A 16,353-nucleotide genomic window follows, 5' to 3' on the forward strand; every position below is an offset into this window, starting at 1 on the left:
CTTGTATATTTTCCTTAGATTATAAGTAATAAACCTTTTAATTATTTTCATTTCTTTCAAAAGATTCTTTCACATTTATCGAAGGTTATAAATAAGTATTGAAGAGAAGTCTAACATACCCTTTGTTATAAAAGTAATTCATACGCCAACTTTTAAAAGTTACTACCGCATGTGTACTGTGTGAGCCACAAAGTTGGGGGTATATTGGGAATAGTCAATTGCCTAATTTATTGGATTTTGGGTCGGGTCGGGTCGGTGCGACATATGGGCCGGTTGAACAACATTATCAATCAAGAGCTCTCCAATAATAGACCGTACAAGTTACCACTTCGATTCTCAATTTCTCAATCGAAAAAAGTTTTCAAAGGAATTACCTGTAAAAATGGCTCCTCCTCACGGCGATAAGTCAGCAGAAGTCAAGGAGGAGGCCGCCGCCGCCGTTTCCTCAGTCGATAACCGCCCTATTTCCACCATCCTCTTCATCGTTGGTACTTCTTTTTTCTGTTTGTTTGATTTTTACTTGTGATTGCTCCGTTTATTATGAAATCGTGTTGACGGTAAAAAAATTTTTTATCTGTGAATCTTCAGCTATGCAAACAGAGGCGTTACCTCTTGTTAAGAAGTTCCAGCTTACCGAGGACCTCAATTCCGTGTAAGCTCCATCTGTTCTTATTTTGAGGCTTTTACTACTCAGAATTGAAGAGATTATGTACAAAATCACAACTGAAAAAGTTGTAACTTCTCTCCTTTTTTGCTTTCCCGTTTACTTTTCGGAAATTAGTTCTCTTGTACCAAAAGATCAAGAATTAGAGGCTAAATACATCTAAGTTTAGTCGTGAGTCTGGAAATATCTTTTTCATTTTTGAAATATAAGCTACATATATAAGTAAATCACAATTTCATAGCTAAAATATTCATTAAAAATGTTGAAATATGTAAGCCAAGGTAAAAAGAATTTGACTTTTTCTTTCGAAATAGAGTGATTAGTGTCTTCGAGATGACCAAAATAGACATGTGAAGATAACCAGAAACTAGTGGTAGAAGAAATGAAAGAATACTTATTAGACAAGTTTTGAGGCGGTAAATATTTTAGATGCTAGAGCTCTATGTATATTATTGATGACAACAAATGTTGCAGTGTTTACCTGTTGAATCATATGGATGTGGTATGAGGTTGCTTGTTAAACAAACTAGCAAGTTATGATGTGTTGCATATGTATTGCTTCCCCCGGCCTATTTTATGAGACACCCTTTCCTTTTTAGTCCGTTCAAAAAAGAATGTCACCTTATTATACTTATAAACAATGTAACTTTTGAATTCCCCTTATAACACTAATGAAATGATTTACACACACACAAATATCTAAGGATTGTTTGAGATTACAAGTTTCAAAAGTCTTCCTTTTCTTCTTAAACACCGTGTCTAGTCAAACGGCACCATAAAATGGGATGGAGGGGGTAATACTTATTCAAACTGAAAATATTTTGAGGATGATTCACATGATTTAGGAAAAAAAATGATATCCTATTCGAAAATGAATTGTGTAAGAGTTGTTGCCTGTTGGATTCTTTCAAAAGACCTGGGAATTTCATTATAATGATGACCAGGAACCTCTAAATTTTCCACATGCTCAATATAGTTTGTAATTATTTATGCAGTAGATTTTTATGATGCTTGGTGATTTGTTCTGTTATCTCTTCTTGGATCTAATTTCTGATGATGTACCCAATGCAGGTTTCCAAAGGGAGTCCCTTGGGTGCGGTTCTACGGTAAATACAAGGGTCTCACCGTTAATATTGTTTGTCCTGGGAAAGACCCATCATTGGGTAGGGTATTTTGATCGTGACAATTTTTATTTTGCTGATTACATCTTATGAACGTGGCTGCTTATATAACCAATGCACGAGCATATTGTTTACATATTTGAGATAGAAAATTATATTATAGTAACAATCCTTCTTTTCCTTCGAGGTATTAGGCTATTAGCAGATTGTGTATTGCCTCATTTAGTGGTAGGATAAAGTTTCACCAACCAGTTCTTCAAATGGGAAGTTTTATGGGGACCCTCTCATTTTCTTCATGGGGATGTCTTTAATTAGTTCAATCATTAAGTACATGAAGTATATAGAAAATGTCCATCTCTATAGATACATATTTTTTCTATAAAAAAATGGGGGGGTTGATGTAAGGAAAGTTGTATTATTCACAAACTCAGCACTGTGGGATTGTTGTGAACTACAGAACAGGCTAGGTTATCCCTATTCCCTGTTAGGCTGGTACTAATGTAGGGTGCCTATGAAATCCAAAAACTCACATAACTTCACAAACTGAAAATATACCCTCAGCATTTAAGCAAATTATAAAAAGCCCTCAATCTATGAAGAGGATTATATTTTGCTTCAATGAAACTAGTTATTCTCTCCTTCAAATAGTCCAAACAGTAAACAGTGATACTGAACCTGTAGACCTTTTTTTCCTGCATCACTTAGTAGGCCTATCATACACGGGTTGGTGTCTGAGCTAGCTTACGGTTTGTGCCCATACCAATTCAACTGAGGACCTGGTAGCTCTCACAAGCACATGGACTAGATCACTCTGCCATTGGAAAAAATTACACAAACATATTTTTGATCTCAAGTGGGATTTGAGCCCTAGTTTTCCATTATCTTTGTCCGCTTCACTGACTGCTAGGCCACACCTTGGATGATGCCACAACTCAAAAGTATCCAAAATCATTAATTATCTTCCTTGCTATTCCATGATGCAAAAATTGATTTGTTAAAAATCTTCACTATCCATCAGACTTGAATGGTATCTACACTGATGAAGCCCCAGAAAGGTGTGGTTAGCAACTTAGCTTCTTCACTATCCAAACACCGCAGTTATGAAAAAAAGACATGATTCATGCATAGTAATCCATCCAAAACAGGTTACTTTTGTAAGGGCCCTATTCTTCCAAAATTCTTCCACGGTCATACCTTATCAGCTCTGCTAGAGGGGATCATATTTGGTACATGCTGTAACTGTAAAATACCTTTTTTACCCAACCTGCTTCACAGCACCCTTCCTCCAGTGTTTTCAGTAATGAAATCTGTCTTTTAAACTTCTAACAATTTCTCTAAAGGTGATATTCGAATTCCATTGCCTTCGTTGGGTTATGGTGGCTTCTACATGTGCGGTGAAGATCTGGAAATTCATCCTTGAGAGGCATGTGGCTTAGCTAGTTATCCTGGGTCAAAGGATGAGATTGCATTTCCAAGATCAAGGCTGTAATTTAGAGTTAATGAGTACATATTATGGGTGTGCCCATTTGCAGAGGGACGTAGCTAGTAGTCTTAGAGCCTGGTGTGGACTCAACATCAGAGATCTGAGTACGCAGAATAAGAGCTTGATGATGAAATGGTTGTGGAAATTTGCCTCACCAGAAGCATCTCTATGGAAGGAAGTAATAACAGCAAAATATGGCATGGAGGACAAGTGGATGACAGAAGGGTGACCAGGCCTTATGATTTTAGTGTGTGGAGATCAATCAGGAACTTATGGCTACTGGTCAAAGATAGAACAAAATGTAAGGTTGGTAATGGAGAAAAAGTGGCATTCTGGAATGACATCTGGTGTGGACAGGAGACACTCAAACAAGCATTCCCTGAGCTACATAGTCTAAGTCAAGCACAGGAAGCATCAGTGGCAGACTTATGGACTGGACAAGGGTGGAATTTACATCTGAGAAGAAACTTAAATGACTGGGAAATAACATCCATAGCAAGATTTCATGACACAATGGATAGAGCTACTAATCTAACAGAAGAGCAAGATAGACTGATATGGGAAGGAGAGAGGAAGGGAGTGTTCACTGTAAAATCTGCAGATCGAGAATTGAGACCCATTGAAGAGCAACAAGCAGGATGGCCTTGGAGGATGATCTGGAGAACAAAAATCCCATACAAGGTGAATTATTTCACATGGCTTTTGGCAAAGGAGGACGTCTTGACACATGAAAACTTGAACAAGAGGAAACCTAACCTTTGCTCTAGATGTTATTTATGCTAAGAACAGGTGGAGACAATCAACCATCTCTTTTTACACTGCAAATGGACAGATCAATTATGGCAGATGTTCATTCACAAAAGGAAGATCAAGTGGACAAAACCGGGGAGAATCACACAAGTCCTAAAATGCTGGAATAGTGATGGAAATGCAGGAAAAGAGGAGGAGAGATGGAGGATTGTCCCAGCATGCATCTGGTGGACAATTTGGAATGAAAGGAATCAAAGATGTTTTGAAGGAAAGAACAACAATATTCAGAAGATAAAGATAAACTGCCTAGGTCTTTATTATTTTTGGTGTAAGCAAGTAGTAATAGAAAATTCTGAAGATGTTTTTAATGTTATTGACTGGCTATAACTAGAAGATATTAGGGCTGATGTAAGTATAAATTTTTGGTGGGGAACTACACTTTGATGTAGTATACCTGTGAATGTATAGAAGTAAATGTTACCTTTCTCAAAAAAAAAGTCTTAGAGCATGGTCATCTACTCTTGAAACCTTCCTCTTGCTTGAAGGAAAATAACTTTGCCAAAGCACTAAAGTATCTGATGCTCTAAATAGTTTGATGTTTTCTCTTGCAGTGTGTGTCCTCGTATATCTCAAATATCTTATATGCATCAAATCTAGTGGTCTAAAGTTTGTCAAACTAACTTATGAATGGTCTAACACAGGGGTTGATGGTGTGGGCACGGTTTCTGCATCTCTTGTGACATATGCTTCTGTCCAAGCATTAAAGCCAGACCTCATCATAAATGCTGGCACAGCAGGTGGATTTGGGGTATGATTTGTGTTTTTAGATTCTGATATAATCTTCCTTTTCCTCTTTCCCTTTTATTTCTCTCATCTCTCTTATTGAGCGCCAGTAAGATAAATTGTTAGAGGAAAAGGGACAACCTTGTTGGAACAGGAAGATTTTGGGACAGATTAATTGAAATTTTTGTTCCTGTATTCCTCCATGTTGAGCAAACATAAATTTTTCTTTGGTTATGTTATTTTTGACACGTTAACTTATTTCAGGCCAAAGGTGCTTCAATAGGAGATGTTTTTATTTCATCAGAAGTTGCTTTCCATGACAGAAGAATACCAATCCCGGTAATATTCATTTTCCATCCACGCATCATGTCTTTTGAATTCTATTGTTGTTAAGTACCACATTGAATGTGGGAAACTGGATCAAAGCTGACACTAGGTTGACAAACCATTTGCTTCTATACCTCTAACCAGAGATCACAATTCCTATTATTGTTGTGACTAAACTTCTATAGTTTACATCATTTCCAGTTTATTTACTGGACTTGGTGCTTCAACTATTTTAAGGACATTGTGATCAATAATCTAGTGAAAGAAGTCCCTGGTTATAAAGTTATCATTCTCAAAAAAAAGGAAAGAAGTCCCTGGTTATTTACTGCAAACCTCAATTTTTTTGATTCACCTACTTTATGATTTGGATAGTTTTTTGCTAATTTTATGGGCAGCTAAGCTGAAGGTCTTTGGGTGCACTCATATATGTGTAGGTATTTGATATATATGGAGTTGGTTCGCGGAAGGCTTTTGCTACACCCAATCTTCTGAAGGAGCTTAACTTGAAGGTAAATATTGTTCACCTGTGCATATAAAAGAACCAAATTTAATTAGCTCATGGCTCACCTGCTTTGATATCTATTCTTGTCTATGGCTGCTGAATGTACTTCTCTAGATTGTGGTTTTAGCTTCTTCGTCATTGTCATTTTGTGTGTTCAGATTGTCCTTTCATTATCATTTTGTCAAGTTGGATTTGGGCATCTGTGTCATTTTCCAAACTAATTTTGGTTGGTTATATGAAATCCTAACATCCATTCCTCTCCAATTTGATTTATATGAAATCTTCTTTTCTCGGATTGGTGAGTGATTATCTTAATGTGAATAATGGTGCTGATGTTATATCAGATACGGTCTTCGACTATATCAGTACGTGTTTCTATAGTCCACTTTGTGCCAGTACCTGTACACTATCTGCTATTTTCTTTCTGAAAAATGATACTCGAGTATAGACAATCTTAATAGGTCCTACCAACTTAAGATGTGGTCTTTTTGAGAATGAGAAGTAACATAGACGTGGTAACTTTTAACATAGTGATGTCTACCAGTTTAACATGTACCTAAAGGATATATTTAGCAATATCTGTAATTAGGTGATCTTGGATGCTCATGAGTTGGCATGTGAAAATGGGATTCTCTCGAAAGAGTGTAGTAATGATCTAGATGTTACCTTATGTGCTTGAGAACCATGTAAGACTTACATGCCTTTTTTGTCAAACTTGTTAATGTTCATGTGTATACTTTCTTCCACAATAACATCTGATTGTTTCCTGCCTAGCTTATAGTGCCCATGTACTTGGAAAGTCATTAGGTATATTTAATAGCAAAAAGCTTTTCCTGATTAAAAAAGACATTGAATTAATTTGTCATGTAATTTCTCTCCTCATTACAGGTTGGCAAGCTGTCTACTGGTGACTCTCTAGATATGTCTCCAATGGATGAAGCATCTATCATTGCAAATGACGCAACAATCAAAGACATGGAGGTAACATCTAAATGTCTAAGTTTAGTATGATTGCTTTTGTGAAGACTTGGAGAAATTAGTTCCCTGCTCATTCCGTAGTCCCCTGTAGAGCTTGGTCAAATAGTGTTATTCTGGCCATCAACATGTTTTTCCAGGTTGTCCTTAAGCTCCACATACTTCGTCGATTAGATAAACTCTTGTCGTCTAAGATATATTTTTTTTTTTAAAAAAGATTGTCGTCTAAGATATTTAATATCTCAAAGTTCGCCTTTTCAATAATAAAAAATAAATTGTTCCCTCCCAGGCATAATTGATGGTAGTGCTAGGCATGATATTTGGAAACCTAATTCAAGACTGAAATTGTGCCAAGTGTTCAATGTAGCTTCTGTTTTTCCCCTCTAATTCAAGACTGGAATTGTGTCAAGTGTTCAATGTACTTCCGTTTTGTTTCCTAATCACTGTGCTCATTTAGCCTTGCTCTTACTTGTTAGGATATGCATTTTCACTCCTTTTTCTGGTCCAATTTGTTTTTTGAGTTTTAGGGAGCAGCCGTAGCTTATGTGGCAGATCTGTTGAAAGTTCCTGCCATTTTTCTGAAAGCTGTGACAGACGTTGTGGATGGTGATAAACCAACACCGGAAGAATTTTTGGAAAATCTGGTGGCAGTAACCGCTGCACTTGATCAAACTGCCACCCAAGTTGTTGATTACATCAGTGGGAAGTGCTTAGTGGAGCTGTGATCTAATCTTATTTCATCTCGTGCATGCTTCAGTGGAAAGAACATATGACATTTGTGTCTAGGCAATTATTAGACTTCTGGGCAGTGAGAATGTTACTTCCTTCAAACTGCATACTAAGTCACCAGTGACTCTTATTTTTATTATTATGGTAAATTAGTGTATCAAGATGTCAATCTGAAATTTAATTTTGGTTCGATATGTCCACCTACTAGACTCGCCTTCAGCTTTCGTCCAGGTGTACAATTCATCGGCCCACATTGTTCCAGCTAGTTTCTCTAAACATAGCTGATATTCTGTAACCGTTGTAAAACCAATGAATGAGTTATAAGATTTATGGAAATATTAGTCAGGGAAGAAAGTGGTGTTCTTATATACTAGTTGGGAAATTATCTGCAAAGCACTTGAACAACGTTTAAGCTCCTGAGGTTCAAAGTTGGAAACCTCCATTTGCTCTTTCCTATTGATCATGAGATTGTTTAATTTTTCTAGTTAAATACATTGATTTTGATTCTCGACTTTAGTATCACAATTAATGATGTTGTATCATTATTAGTGACTAAGTAATTGTTTCAAGAGCGGGTGAGCTATGAGTAGGGCAAAAGTTCCAACTCATAAAAGAGCCTAGACTGCACATTACGTAAGGGAATTATTTATGTCTATTTGTTCTTGCAGTAACAGATTCATTCTGCTCAAGGTTGTATCTTGAACTTCTTCTAACCAGAATGCCACCAACCACATATCAAGATTTAACATTACTAAATTGAGATAGAACTTTTGGACTTGTCAAAATCATGAACATCTTGTTCCTCAACTAATCCCCAAAAACTCAATAGTCAACAATATTTGAGCCCCTCTACAGTTTGATGATACATCTAAAACCGGTTTAATTATCTAAAATAAACTATTCAATACCTGTTATAAATAGAAAGTTGTGCAACTTCAAAGTGGCAAGTATTGAGTAACATAAAACTATTTAGTACGTGTTGTAAACACAAAGTTATATCCACCTTCAAAGGATCAAGTAGTGAGTAAATGGGGATATTAGAGAAAATGGAAGGAAGGAATGAAATCAATTTTGGAAACGCCACCATTCTTGCTCTGGGCAAAGCTTTCCCTCATCAGCTTGTTATGCAAGAGTTTTTGGTTGATGGCTATTTCAAAAACACCAACTGTGATGATCCAGAACTCAAGCAGAGGCTCACTCGACTCTGTAATCTTTTCCTTTCTTTCACTCTTTTAACCGTAAACATCTATTTAGCAGCTGTAAGGTGCTGATAGCATGATTGTTTTCTCGTTATATTATCTTGGGTAATCCTCTTCTCGTGAGCTAGCTTTTGAGGTTAGGTAGGTACAATGTTCATTTTCTTAACAATGACATCAAGAGTCAGACTCATGAGTAATTCATGCTTCTTGTTGAGATTAAGTTACAAGTCCAATGCGCATTGATTGAGAGAATGTGTTGATGTCTCGTATCAAACATTTTTATCTCATGATTAAACTTTTGATATTAAGTTACAAGTCTAATGCCCATTTTTTGCGTCTTCCCGCTACCTGCCTAAACATATTTTATAGATACTTTATGTTCATGAATTTTGTTGCAAGTTGAAACGATGAACTAGTTAGTGCAATATTTTTTTGCACAAACTCATTTTGGATCCTGAATTTGCCTCTTGAGCGAATTTAATTATCTTGTTCTTCGTTTCCTTTAACTTTGCAGGCAAGACGACTACAGTGAAAACGCGGTACGTGGTAATGTCAGAGGAGATCCTAAAGAAATATCCTGAACTAGCAGTTGAAGGGCTTCCAACAGTAAAACAAAGATTAGACATATGCAATGCAGCAGTTACAGAAATGGCAATTGAAGCCTCACAATCTTGTATTAAGAAATGGGGAAGGCCAATTTCAGACATTACACATGTAGTCTATGTTTCTTCAAGTGAAGCTAGATTACCAGGAGGAGATCTTTACTTAGCCAAAGGACTTGGTTTAAACCCGGAAACTAAACGTGTTATGCTGTATTTTGCTGGTTGTTCTGGTGGTGTCGCGGGCCTTCGTGTTGCTAAGGACATTGCTGAGAATAATCCAGGAAGCAGAGTCTTGTTAGCTACTTCTGAGACTACTATAATTGGGTTCAAACCACCTAGTGTTGATAGGCCATATGATTTAGTTGGTGTAGCTCTTTTTGGTGATGGTGCTGGAGCTATGATAATTGGGTCTAACCCGATTCGAGATATCGAAAGACCTCTTTTTGAATTGCATACTGCTATTCAGCATTTCTTGCCTGATACAGAAAAGATCATTGATGGCAGGTATAGCGAGTATATTTTTACTTCTGAGAAACCAATGTTATAATCTGTTAAATTAAGTCTTAGGCTTAACTCATATCCCAAAAGTTAACTCATAGAGAGGAGGATTGCTCAAGCCTTACACCCATCTCATTAACCACTAATGTGAGATTTTTGTCATTCATTAACACCCCACCTCACGCCCAGTGCTCAGCATCTAGTGCGTGGACAATTTTGATTTTGGGGATCTAATATCGGGTGAGACGAGCTCAGCTCTGATAAATATGTTAAATTAGGTCTCAGGCCTAACTTACGGCCCCAAAAACTAGCTAGCTTATAGGGAGGAGAATTTTTCAAGCCTTATAAGTCAAACATGTTTAAACTTGGACAAATTACTTTAATAGATTGATTTAGCCACCTCTAAATTTGCAGGCTTACTGAAGAGGGAATTAGCTTCAAGCTAGAAAGGGAACTACCTCAGATAATTGAAGATAATATTGAGGATTTCTGTGACAAGTTAATAAATATGTCTGGAATCAAAGATAGAGAATACAACAAATTGTTTTGGGCAGTTCATCCAGGTGGTCCTGCTATTTTAAACAGGCTAGAGAAAAAGCTAGATTTGTCTCCTGATAAATTGAGTGCTAGTAGAAGAGCTTTGGCAGATTATGGTAATGCAAGTAGCAATACAATTGTGTATGTGCTGGAATACATGTTGGAGGAGAAAAAAGACATCACTGATTGGGGATTGATTCTCGCATTTGGCCCTGGGATTACCTTTGAGGGTATTCTTACAAAGAATCTCACTATTTGAATCGTGCAATTTTTCGATAAAATAAACGAAAAAGAGTCTCATCATTTGAATATTTTAAAAGAGTACTCGATGCAAGTTGAACCTTTTTTTTTGTTGTCTACTTTATAACATATTTAATTAAGAGCAATGAAGTTTGTCATAATAATCTAAATTAAATTATTTTATCGAATATTTAATTAATATTCCTTCTGATTCAATTTGTTTTATAACGTTTTATTTTTCATTTACTGATGTATTCAATACCACAGGTAACATGATGTTATAAAAGTTCTTTTAAACCATTCGTGTCTAGAAGTATATTAGAAGCAATGCAATAGTATGAAAAATGAGCTGCGAATAAGACAAATAATCTTTATTTAATTCCGTACTATAAAACTTAACATCCAAGAACAAAACATATATAAAATAATATACTCAAACTTCATTTATTCCTCATCTTATTATACAATACAATGCAAACCAGAATAAATATTACACCAAATGTATTAATCAACACACAAATAAAATTTTCCTCAAAATTACAAAGACAACCCAAAAAAATAAATTACACGCTAAAGATATTTTGATTATTGACACAATATATGACAAAATAATACACTACAATAATAACATATTCATGGTAATCACACGATATACGATCTTTTAGAAGAAAATCAAGGGCATTTACGTTTGTTGCCATGAGTAGTCAAACTGGCATAGCAAGGGCAAGTCTCAGTGTTGCCAGAAGTACCAGGAGGAACACAGTTGCATCTAGCACAACAAGTTCCACATGCCCTATGACACAATCTTGGCCTTGATGATAATCGGCACCTTGCTGCACAAGCTCCCCCACAGTCTGTACGTAAACAACGTATACATGAGAAATTAATAATTAGTTATATATGTCGAATTCCGCTTAAGGATGTTCGAGGTTTAATATATAAGAAGTGTGTTATTTATAATTGATACATGACATAGGGGAATAAATATTTATAATTGAAAAAGGTGACAAAATGTTGTATGGCGTCTAACAGGAGAGTAATAAGAATTTAGAACATACCAATTTTCTTGTAGGAATTAGCGGCTTCAGAAATAGCATTGCTGCTCTGCAAAAGTCAAACATATATCACCAGTGAATAAAATAATCTTGAAATTAAGGAATATGATTAAATTTTTATATATACTTAGGTAGTCGACTAATTTTTTTTCATGCAGTAAAAAACGTTGAAACATAAATTTATGATGAATTAGAATCGAAAAAATATACGTAGGATAAATAGAATTTTTATGTAAGCTAAGGAATAAATAAAATAACTCACCACTTGATCAGTCTGAATAGAATGGACTTGCTCGAGAAGGAGCAAGGAGAGAAGTAATGAAGCAAAGAGAGCTTTAGAAATGGCCATCGGAATTTGAAATATTTTTGAAATTTTTTCTCCAAAATGATAAGCTTCAATCTTTTGGTGTGACTTGTGAAAATTGATTAGTAAATGGGGTATTTATAGGGGGGGGGAAATAGTGGTAGTGTATAGAATCATGTATATGAAGACAAATAGAATAGAAAAACACACATAGCAAAAAGAATATTTATTTTATAAAAGAAAAAAGAATATATATATATATATATATGTACAACTATACAAGTAGGTTTCATGCATGCGATTTTTTTTCGTACGTGATGCTTAATTATACTGTAGTAGGTTAATGCGGTATATGTTAGGTTGTGGAGCCTGATTAATATTTGATATACTGATATATATTTATGTTCACGCGGTTTAAATTTTAGATTGTACTGTTTATTCTCTATTTATTCTCCGTAACTGTTCATACTCTGAATTATTAATATATATATCTTACCGCCGTGGAAGTTTATTCGCGAAGTGTTACCACGAACTATTGGTTTCTCTCTAGATCTTTCATCTCTCTCGAAAGTTCTTGTATTCTTCATTTATTAAGTGTGTGTGGATTTAATCTTAACAGTATACTATTAAATAGAGAAAAGGAATTTAATTAAGTAATAAAATATCTAACAGCTTAATCATAGAGTCTGGAATGATTAGTACATTTTTCAAAGTGTATATAAGTGCTGTGGTAGGTGTACATAGCTAACACAAAGTCTACAAAGCTACATTAATTAAAACAAGTTGGTTCCTAATTATATTATCCTTGGCCAAAAGAGAGCTTAAGATTCTATCTAACAAATAATTCAAGTACCCATTCATGTATATCTCTTTAAAAACACTCTTTTTCGTCTTAATTACTCTCCCTCTCTCTGTCAATTTACCTAATATTATTTAAAATTTTAAGAGCCAGATTATTAAATTTTGTTTAATCATGGATTTGAATAGGATTATTTTAGAAATAAAATTTATATATTTAAAAATTATTTTACAAAATATTATAAATTATAATACTCTAACACACAAGAAAAAACTTTTGAATCACATAAATCGAGATAAAAAATACAACTTTGTGATAAATAATGTTCTCCCTTGATACAACTTGATGACACTCTTCGTTGGAAAAAAATTAGCATATATACAAGTAAAATGACATACGAAATGATTAAATAACATATTTTGGACACTCTTTAACATAACAAGTTGCTATTATTGAACACTCTTAACATAACAAGTTGCTATTATTGGACACTCTTTCAGAAATTTCTGAAGTTAAAGATAATAAGAAGCTCATTTCTTACTCGACCCCATTTGATTTCATGATTTACCTTTCATAAATGTTGATTTTTCCAAGATTTTTTATGCTTGGAAATTGAATTTTCCACTGAAGCATACCTTTTTAAAAAATACTAGAAATAACTTGTGAGACAATATAATATAACACATAAATACGTATCCAAAAAAAATAAAATTATTTGACTTTATACCAACCTAGATACTATTTAAACTTGAGAAAATTTCAAAAACATCCAACTTTAAAAAGAAAATCAATCTCTTTTAACTAAAGTTTTTCTATTTCAATAGTTATAGTTTAATGTGCTATTTGATTCATTAAATATATTTCACTTCTAAAATTTGTTAGATATACAAATAAGTTTAGGTGATATACATGCATGATCGACACAATTTTTTAAAATTAAAGGATTTTTGACGAATCATGCACATTATCTTTTGTCCTAATCATCTTTAATCGATAGGACTCTTCAAGCTTTAAACTTCATTTTTAAACCACAATATGTAAAATTTATGATTCAAAATTCACAAATCAGTTCCAATATAAGTTAAGGTACAGTGCGCAATTTTTTTTAAAAAAATAAACAATAAATCCCAATCAATATCTTCACGAGGAGTCAATTAATACTTCTGAATCAGAAATTATCCAGTATGAATAAGTTAAAAACAATAAAATATTACTAGTATATTATGCATTGAATCTCGTTGACTATTTTGTGTATTTACTTTTTAAAAAAATATATAATTTAATTTATATCTTAACTGACTCCACTATTTATACTACGAAAAAAAAAGGGTATCTATCTTAATCTTTAGCACACAGCTAATAAAGCTATAATATGACCACAAAAGAGTTCCATTTTTATAAGAAAACGCGTATGGACCAGTAGTTGAAGTTTATCAAGTTAAAAGGCATTAATGTGTATATGTGACAATTTTTAGGATTTTTGGGAATTGTGCCATCACAAAAACTTGCAAAGTTGCATATGAGAAAAAAAGATAAGATCATGATTTTTCAAGTCAAAAGCAAACAGCATTCAACAACCATGGTACGATATTAAAAAATTTGAACTTTAATTTTATCCAATTCAAATTTTACTAGTGCGATTGTATTAAATATTTTGTTATTCAAAAAATATACATATATCATTATCATATTAAATAGATTCAATACTTGAACGAGTGACAAGATAAATAAGTAAACATTTTAATCATATCATAATACTCCTTCGGTTTCTAGTTACTTGTTCATATTTCTATTTATATCTGTCTCTATTTACTTGTTTATTTTAATAAATCTAAAAAGGATAATAACTTTTTTTCTAATATATCCTTATTTAATTCTAGAAAGTTTCTAGTTATACTAAGTTGTAATGCATGCTTTTTGGAACCACAAAATATATTTATTATACTTGGGGAGTTACATCATCTTTTAAGTTAAGGATAAAACTGTAACTAACCTATGATTATAATTGGTGCCTTTGACATGTATGTTACTTCTAAAATGAACAACTAAATAAGAACAGAGGGAGTATCAGTTAAGTATGTAGAAATATTTTTATACAAAAAAAGTACAAACAATTATTTTCATTAAGAAATTATACAAATATTTCAATCAGATAAAATAATCAAAACATTAACGTTTAAGTAATTGTTTTCGTATTAATACTAATAATAATATGTAGTATATAAATGATATATACTTTATTAGAGTACTATATTTGTAGCATAAGAACAAGAATAATGAATGCTACTTCCTTTTTTTTGTGGTGTAATGTGATTACTGTGAATGAGTTAAGCCAACAGCTAGCATCTTGTGTGCATTACAGCTGTTTGTATTCTGGAGCTCTCCTTTTCCTTTCTGTACAAATATTTTATATTCCATTTTAATTTGAAACTTCTGGACGCACTAATAACAAAAAATCATAGCAACCCAACAAAATGAAATAAAAAGGAAAAAGGACAACAATGAAAATGAAATATTTATTTTTTACTTCAATAATACTCTGCTGTCACTTTCATCTTCACATCCCACATTTTAAACCATATACGATGATCAGGCAACTTTTTAATGATGTTACCGCACAATGGTAATTAAATAGTACTGCTAGTACAAGATATGGATCCGACTTGTGTATGTTGTTAGTTATTACGATGATAATAATAATAATAATAATAATAACTTACATAAATATATTATAATATATAAATATTTACCATTTATAGCAATAATATTTCTTTTTTTACTTGATCAATTTTAATTCATTTATAATACAAGTTTAATTCATATTACAAAGAATAATTTTTTATTCACATATTATACAAATTTTAATGATAGATAATTCATTTGTCACACATTTTAATACACTTTTAATACAATGTGTCAAATTTTACCAAACAAACATAATATATTTTTAAAAACAATTATAATTCATATATAAGTCAAATATATTGCATGTATAATTCACTTTTAATACATATTGCAGATTTAACATAGTATTGCTATAAATAATAATAAATAAAAAGTATTGCTAAAATCAGTAATTATTTTTTTTAAAATATATCAATTTATGTTTAACATAGTATTGCTATAAATAAAAAGTATTGCTAAAATCAGTAATTATTTTTTTTAAAATATATCAATTTATGAAATAATAATAATAATAATAATAATAATAATAATAACATATTCAATTCATTCCCACAAATAGAGTTCGAAAATGGCAGTGGGTATGTTTGTTGTTCAAGAAAAAAAACTTGGCAAATCAACTTTCTCATCGATACAATATATTTAAAAATGATTTCTTCTGTTTTAAAAGCACTGCGGTATCATTTTTTAAAATGTCATAAAACAATAATGTGTTCACTTGGCAGCTATGTAACTTTTGATTATCCACCCTTTTTTTCAGCTTTAGAAGGAAATGACAAAGATAAAGCAAAAGCTGCTTGCCTAATCAAATGACTCTGTATTAGTGGAAATATATCTGAAAATAGGTTATATACTCAAGGGTAGAGCCAAAGTCCAAAGACACATTTGGTTAAAAAGAAGTTTGGTCAGGAAACAGGCAATGTGCGAAGGTAGGAATACCAAAGTCTAAACAGTCGAGAAGCTAGGGGTGCAAAGGGTTCATCCTCTTAACGTGCTTCTTTCTGTTTTTTGAATCTATTAATTTAGTATATGAATTATCTTTTTTTATACTTTGTTTATTGTTAATTGCCTGCTTCATTGGTTGTATATTGCCTCTTTGCTAC

The 16,353-nt window shown here is 33.1% G+C and overlaps 3 protein-coding genes across 4 annotated transcripts; 2 read left to right on the forward strand and 1 right to left on the reverse strand.

Moving 5' to 3' along the window:
- The first annotated feature begins 303 nt into the window (after positions 1 to 303).
- On the forward strand, positions 304 to 7,684 carry LOC107008065 (5'-methylthioadenosine/S-adenosylhomocysteine nucleosidase 2). Of its 2 annotated transcripts, none has more exons than XM_027919708.1 (8): positions 304 to 488; positions 589 to 652; positions 1,736 to 1,770; positions 4,720 to 4,826; positions 5,066 to 5,140; positions 5,563 to 5,637; positions 6,519 to 6,611; positions 7,133 to 7,670. In XM_027919708.1, exons 1-8 carry the CDS (start codon positions 383 to 385, stop codon positions 7,328 to 7,330), a joined length of 753 nt encoding a protein of 250 aa, XP_027775509.1. In that variant the 5' UTR covers positions 304 to 382; the 3' UTR covers positions 7,331 to 7,670. The 2 variants fall into 2 exon arrangements, with proteins under 2 accessions (XP_027775509.1, XP_015062454.1); XM_015206968.2 differs by having other exon boundaries at positions 305 to 488; positions 1,736 to 1,827; positions 7,133 to 7,684.
- Positions 7,685 to 7,992: 308 nt separating this feature from the next.
- LOC107012786 (type III polyketide synthase B) lies at positions 7,993 to 10,609 on the forward strand. The gene is made up of 3 exons (XM_015212714.2): positions 7,993 to 8,540; positions 9,048 to 9,639; positions 10,048 to 10,609. Exons 1-3 carry the CDS (start codon positions 8,363 to 8,365, stop codon positions 10,427 to 10,429), a joined length of 1,152 nt encoding a protein of 383 aa, XP_015068200.1. The 5' UTR covers positions 7,993 to 8,362; the 3' UTR covers positions 10,430 to 10,609.
- Positions 10,610 to 10,828: 219 nt separating this feature from the next.
- LOC107009144 (snakin-2) lies at positions 10,829 to 11,988 on the reverse strand. Its single transcript, XM_015208423.2, has 3 exons — positions 11,728 to 11,988; positions 11,469 to 11,514; positions 10,829 to 11,264 (listed from the first exon to the last, which is right to left on the reverse strand). Exons 1-3 carry the CDS (start codon positions 11,812 to 11,814, stop codon positions 11,083 to 11,085), a joined length of 315 nt encoding a protein of 104 aa, XP_015063909.1. The 5' UTR covers positions 11,815 to 11,988; the 3' UTR covers positions 10,829 to 11,082.
- Positions 11,989 to 16,353: the final 4,365 nt, after the last annotated feature.

This window comes from Solanum pennellii, chromosome 1 (assembly GCF_001406875.1).
Source record: "Solanum pennellii chromosome 1, SPENNV200".
Lineage (NCBI taxonomy): Eukaryota > Viridiplantae > Streptophyta > Magnoliopsida > Solanales > Solanaceae > Solanum > Solanum pennellii.